The 6,000-nt window shown below is 47.1% G+C and overlaps 1 protein-coding gene across 1 annotated transcript in view; it reads left to right on the top strand.

Annotated features, from left to right (window-relative positions):
• Positions 1-2,807: 2,807 nt before the first annotated feature.
• Positions 2,808-6,000, top strand: part of MTPN (myotrophin) — a 42,403-nt gene continuing 39,210 nt past the window's right edge. Inside the window, exon 1 of the mRNA XM_049821968.1 lies at positions 2,808-3,020. Coding sequence (XP_049677925.1) covers positions 2,949-3,020 — 72 coding nt within the window. The 5' untranslated portion in view covers positions 2,808-2,948. The remainder of the gene's footprint in view (positions 3,021-6,000) is intronic.

Raw genomic sequence — 6,000 nt, 5'->3', positions numbered from 1 at the left:
TAACCAGTTTTTAATCAGAAAATGAAGCACAGATTCATAGAGAACATACAAAGATATGCTATGCTGATTCGGATAATGTCCATTCTTGCTTGTAATACATTTGGCTTATATCTCTATCAAAGTACAAATGGCATTTTTTTTAGGGGGGTCTTCTTTATACTGTAACTCTTCTGGAACATGACTTGCATGTTGTGTTGAATCTAGTGCTGTTGAGACTAAAATTCTTTTTTGAAGTGGGGAACATCACCAGGTGAAGGCTTATATCCGAGAAGCCAGTGTAAACTTTATGGTTAACAATTAGGACTCCTTCTTAACGACGAACTAATACTCCAAACAGTGGAATTGCAACCAGCCTAGAGTTTTGGCTACTACAGTTAAAGACAGTACAAAAAGGAAATCCCTTCCACAAATGGAAAGTGATTCTACTCTGCTTACAAGACAGACAAGTTAAGCAGAGCTACGTAAAAGCAGTTCCTAGTTTAATGATTATAATCAAGCCCAGGTCTCACAGCCTTTGTATGTTTAGTACTGCATTTCTTTTCAAATACCTGTAACTTTATAGTGCTTTCAAGAGAAAAAATTCTGTTTAAGAAATTCCTTTGCTAAAAGTTTATTCACTGCATTTCTTTCGCTTTTTTTTTTCTGATTAATATGTCTAAGAACCAAAGTTCTTATGTGTAAACAGACTTCTAGGAGTTGGAACTAAGCTCGAGAAAAGTAAAAGGAAAAGAAAGAGGGCTAAGGCAGTGCATGCAGCTTTTAAGGCATATATGATAGCATCCCAAAGTTAGAAAATGGTATCAGGTATGGGTTTTTATTTCTGGGTGCATGCCTGAGAGATCCAGTATTAGTTACTAAGCAGACAAAAGCCATTTAGAATTTGGGCCTGAAGCTAACCAATGAATGTACCTCTAGAAAAGGCATGTATCAGGTAGAAGGGGAGAAATGTCCGACTAAACCATGTACTTTAGGTAACAGAACTTGTAGAGAAAGAGGGAAGTCTGAAAGTTTTTCTGCTTCAGTGATGAGACAGGAGTAAGGATAACACAGGCAAACTGTTGATAAAATTGAAAGATTGGATTCACAGGCTAGTGACTACAAATATGGTAACAGAAGTGTCCAGCAACATTTTAAAAAATATGGTCACAACTTGGCTCCTTGATGCATATTCAAATATCTAAGTAAGTATCCAGAATGTGAAATATGTTTTCACCAGACTTATTAACTCAGGATTATTTAGTCTCCCTAAAAAAGGAAGAAATTGGACTTAGCTTATTAAAAAAATCCAAATTGACTTTTCATTTCTGCAGACTGAAAATTAAGCCCTGAAAATTCATATTTATGCATGTACCGGGAGCATTTACAAAACAATGTGAAGGCACTGGAAAGTTTGTTTTTCACAGCTTTTTTTTTTTCTTTTTCTTTAATGGCATTAGGAAAAGGAACAAGGACAAAATCACGTGTTTCAAAACTTCTGTTTGTAAGTGAAATGAGCAATTAATCCAGCTTGAAAGGTTATAGATTTTTATTTCCTTGCAAGTAACATTCTAGCTATTTCAATTAAATACCATCTAATCCCTGACAAAAATCTGCAAAGCCCTACATATTTAACATTTCTGTGGTTCAGAAATACAAAGAAAACACTGAAAAATCACGAGCTGTATGGCACCACCGCCACCCCCCCACCCCCCTTACAAATTTTCTTTGGCTGTATGGTGGAGTGCCCCCTCCTTCTCGGTAAGAAGAGCATTGCTGCCCTTAACCACTATCTGCACATTTTCATACTGGTGCCAGACTGGGTACGGTCACGGCAGAGCAGCTCTAGCTCCAGGGGTGTTCAGGATGATGCTTTCCAGAGGGGCTCAGGAAGAGCGGCTGCCTGCTAGCAGTCAACACGAGCATGACTCACACAACAGGCTGCATGTTCCATACGCAAAACACGCGGTTTCGAAAAGCAGATGCAACCACCCAGGGCCAACATATTAATTAATTACCACATACTTCCTTTTATGTCTCCCCACTCATGTTTTGGAAGCATTATGATAATTACGCACAGCGTGTTCGGTGCCTCGGGTTTTGCAGAACAGCTATCTAGACACTCAGTTCCCTCAGCGGGAACAGATCCTTAAACACGCAGTTCCCTCAGACGGTTTGGAGGCAGAGGCCCGTCGCCCTCCCCCGCCGGCAGCCCAGCGCGGCCTGCCGCAGCCTCCCGGGCAGAGTCACAACGCCCCACGCACATCCTCCGCAGGGTGCCGGGCACCGCGTGAGGTAAGCGTAAGGCTGAGTTTCTCAGGGCTCACCTCCCAGCCCGCGGCGGGCTCAGCGGCCCCGCCGGCGAGACGGCGAGACGGTCGGCGGGGCCCAGCGCAGGCCGCGGTGCCATGGCAACCCCCGGGCAACCGGGGGCGGGGCCGCCGGCGGGGCGAGGCCGGGGGAGCTTAGAGCGCATGCGCCGTCAGCCCGCGGTAGCTGCGGGAACACGGGGACGCTTACGGTGGGCGCATGCGCCTACCGCAGACCGCCACTTTGCGCATGCGCCCCGCGGCACCCCCACCCCTCCTCGCTTTCCCGCGTGGGTGTCTCGGTGGGGTGGGGAGGTGGACCGCGGGAGGGGGGGCGGGGGGAGGGGAGCGGAATGGAAACCGGAAGCGGAAGCGCCGCGCGCAAGTAAACCGCTTTTCCCTTCAGTCAGGCGGATTGTCCGGTGCTTCCCGCTGCCCGCGTGCCCGGCCTCGCTCCGCGCCGCGCCGACTGCCGCCGCCCCGCCCCGCCCCGCCGCCGGCAGCGAGAGGGAGAGGGAGAGGGAGGGAGGGCGAGCGAGCGGAGAGCGAGCGGCCGCCAGCCGGGGGAGGGGCTCCTGCCCTCCGCGCCGCCGCCCTCGCTCCGTGGAGGTGCTGCCGGCCCCTCGCCGCCTCGCCCGCCCGCGTCCCTGCTCGGCGGCCGCGATGTCTGACAAGGAATTCATGTGGGCCCTCAAAAACGGAGACCTGGATGAGGTGAAGGACTATGTGGCCAAGGTAGGAGGCGGCGGCGAGGGCCTGGGGTGGGCGAGGCGGCGCTGGGGAGAGGGGGGGGATGTGCAGCGGGCCCCCTCCGTTCGGGGCTCGGCCGGATGGGGCCGGGCCTGGGGCCGGACCGTGGGCTTTCCGCGGCGGTGAGGGTCCCGGCGGGAGGGCGCGCTTCCCTTCCCCCTCCTCGCGGCCCGCTCGTCTCCGGGGCTTCCTCCTTCCTCACCCGCCGGCCTGCGCCCCTCCTGCCCCCCCCCCCCCCCCCCCCCCGGGCCAGCCTCCTGCGTGCCGGTGAAGTTACCGGGTGTCAGTACCTGAAACTTTCTGCCTCGACGGCCGATAGCCGAGCCCTGCCTCGCCGATCTTGGGTGTACGTGCTTATGTGTGGCCTCGGTTTGGTTACCCTTCCTCTCCGTGCCGCAGGGCTCATCCTTAATAGGGTGATGCTGAGCTGCCGGGTGTGTTGAGGCTTAATTCATTAACCTTCTGTGAAGTGTTTTGATATCTAGTTAGGGTGAGTGCTACAGGAGCAGTAGGCACCTGTGTAGTGGGTGAGAAGCCTGCAGGTACATTGCAGTATTTGGAGGCTGGATTTCTGTCCACGTTTGCCTTCGGTTATCAGTGAGGTTTGTGGGAAAAGTGCGTATACACGAGGGCAAGATTCTGCTTCGGTGAATCCGTAGTGTTCGGGAATATTGTCTAGAAACTGTTGCGTCAGAGCAGAGGTTTACGTGTAATTTAGCTGTAATTACTTAGATCTCTGAACAAGTTAATCGTTGTCTTTGGGAGCTTGACACATGTTGACATATCTTGCTGTGATGACTTAAGTTCTTCCTGCTCCAGTTGTCAACTTTGGTTGAAAGTTACCCAAACCTGTAGTGCTCTTGGCAAAAAGAAATGTGTGCAAGTACTTCCAGCTGCTTTAGTACAAAGTCCAACGGCTTAGCTTGAATAGTCTTCTCTGACAGTTTCAGCTAAGCTACTGGACTTTGCATCAAAGTGGCTGTGCGCTCACATGCTCTGCTCTGTCTGCAAAGTGCCAGAGGTAATAACTGGGAGTAATTCAATCATCCCACTTCAGTTGTTTGTTGGGTTGTGTACCTATGTGTGTGTGATAAAGGTGGATACTACATTGATGTGTCTTATTTCTTCTCAGCTTTGGGGGCCTCCAGAGTGTTTCAGCAGCAGATTTGGATTCTTGCTACAGCTTTTACAGGAATTCCATGTATATCTAGAGAAGTCGCTGCACACGGATCCTTGTGTATCTATGGCTGCAGCAGAAACTTTGGCAGTAACCATCTGGAGGCAGTTTATATCTACAAGATCACTGCAGTACTAATTGCAAAGCTTTTTTAATATTCCCACTCTTCCTGAGTGGCACTGCAACTCGTGTAGCAAATGGATTTATGTGATTGCTCTTCATCCACTTCAGCACAAAGTCAAATACTTAGTTCCATCTGCTACTGAAAGAGGTGTGAGCCAGCCTGGATGATGCTATAGTAAAGAGGCTGAAGGGCATCACCTAACTCCACTAATGAGGTAGAAATCCTTGAAAGACAGATACTGTCTGTTGTTAGATGATAACAGTAAAAGAAGCCTACAATCCTCGAGCATTTTAGAACTGTTTCTGTTTCATTGTAGAAGGTGAATAAACTATGGGAATTTTCTGCTTATTTGTCACCTAAACTTGTTCATTCTTTTGCCCCTCTTGCAAATTGCTTTCTGCCATCAGCTGTTAAGCATCCTACTTGCCAGTAACGCAAGAAGTCTAATGTTTTCTTTTCAGTTCATTATGCTTTCCTGACAGATTGTGGGCTATTAAATTTTTAGCCTGGTTTCCTGTGGAAACAAAGCTTATATGAGCAAGTTGTGACTGACCCCCTTCCTTCCTAATTGTTATTTTTTTGGCTACTTTTGATAAGTTTTACAGGGGTACAGATAGATACTGGGGGGTTTATGAAACTAAATTAAGTAGAGGGAGGTACATTTATGAAACTAAATGGAGTAGAGGGAGGTACCTTGAGGGAAGAAAAGAGTACAAGAAGGAGCTTATGTTTTACTGCACAACAGGAAATGTGCGTTGAGGAGGGGCAAGATAACCCTATAAATCCTCTGACTGTAGGAGAAACCTCAGTTGGAACTTCACATTTTTGTTACCTAAATTAATGAAATATGCGAGGGCAAATCATGCTTTGATAGTTACAGTTTTCAGAAAAGTATCTGTTCTGTGCTGCATGTTCTCTTTTGACTGTCTTCCTTATCAGTTATATGGCTTCTGCTCCCTGCTGCTTTCCTGTTCTAAGTATGATTTAATGTTCAGGAATTTTACTTATATAAACTTTGCAGTAGTAGACATTTCCTCTCCCTGTAGTGTGTGAGGTACTCATAAGTCTTGCAGTCTGCATCTTCATAAAATTTTTTGTTGTCTGTCTTCCTGAAACTTTTGTTTTTCAACTTCTCATTTGTTTTGTTTCTTCTTCTAGTCTTGTTTCATTGTTAGTTGATTGGAAACAATACAGCTTTTAATGATAATCTTGCAGTTTCGCTGCCAATTACAACATAAAGCGTTTGACCTCTGATTTTGTTTCATATCTGAATGGCAGGGCTTGAAATGCTAACTAGATGACCCTGGGCACTTTAATAGTATAAATGGATTGCATCAGTGAGGCTATAAGAGTTGAACTCTGGTAATCATCCATGGCTTTTCTTCACTTGTGTGTAATAAGCTGTGGAGGTTCTGTCTTTGGAGTCATTATCTCGTTTTGTGATCTCAGATTTGGTTAGTAGGTGCCAAGAGGAAGATGGCTTAATGGCTCTCAGACTTTGAGCAGGTGAAACTTAAGGTATAATGTAAAAACCTTCCTTTTCAATAACATAGCTTATTCTCTTTAAGTAGTGGAAGTTTCTGCCGCTTCAACAGTTCTTGGACAAAGAAAGGATACAGAGGCAGGAGGAAGAGTCTCCATTTCCATTTTATGTATTTCTATGT

Source organism: Accipiter gentilis, chromosome 18 (genome assembly GCF_929443795.1).
Source record: "Accipiter gentilis chromosome 18, bAccGen1.1, whole genome shotgun sequence".
Classification (NCBI taxonomy): domain Eukaryota; kingdom Metazoa; phylum Chordata; class Aves; order Accipitriformes; family Accipitridae; genus Astur; species Astur gentilis.
Note: the sequence above shows the minus strand (reverse complement) of the source record. Positions and strands in the feature narration are given on the sequence as shown.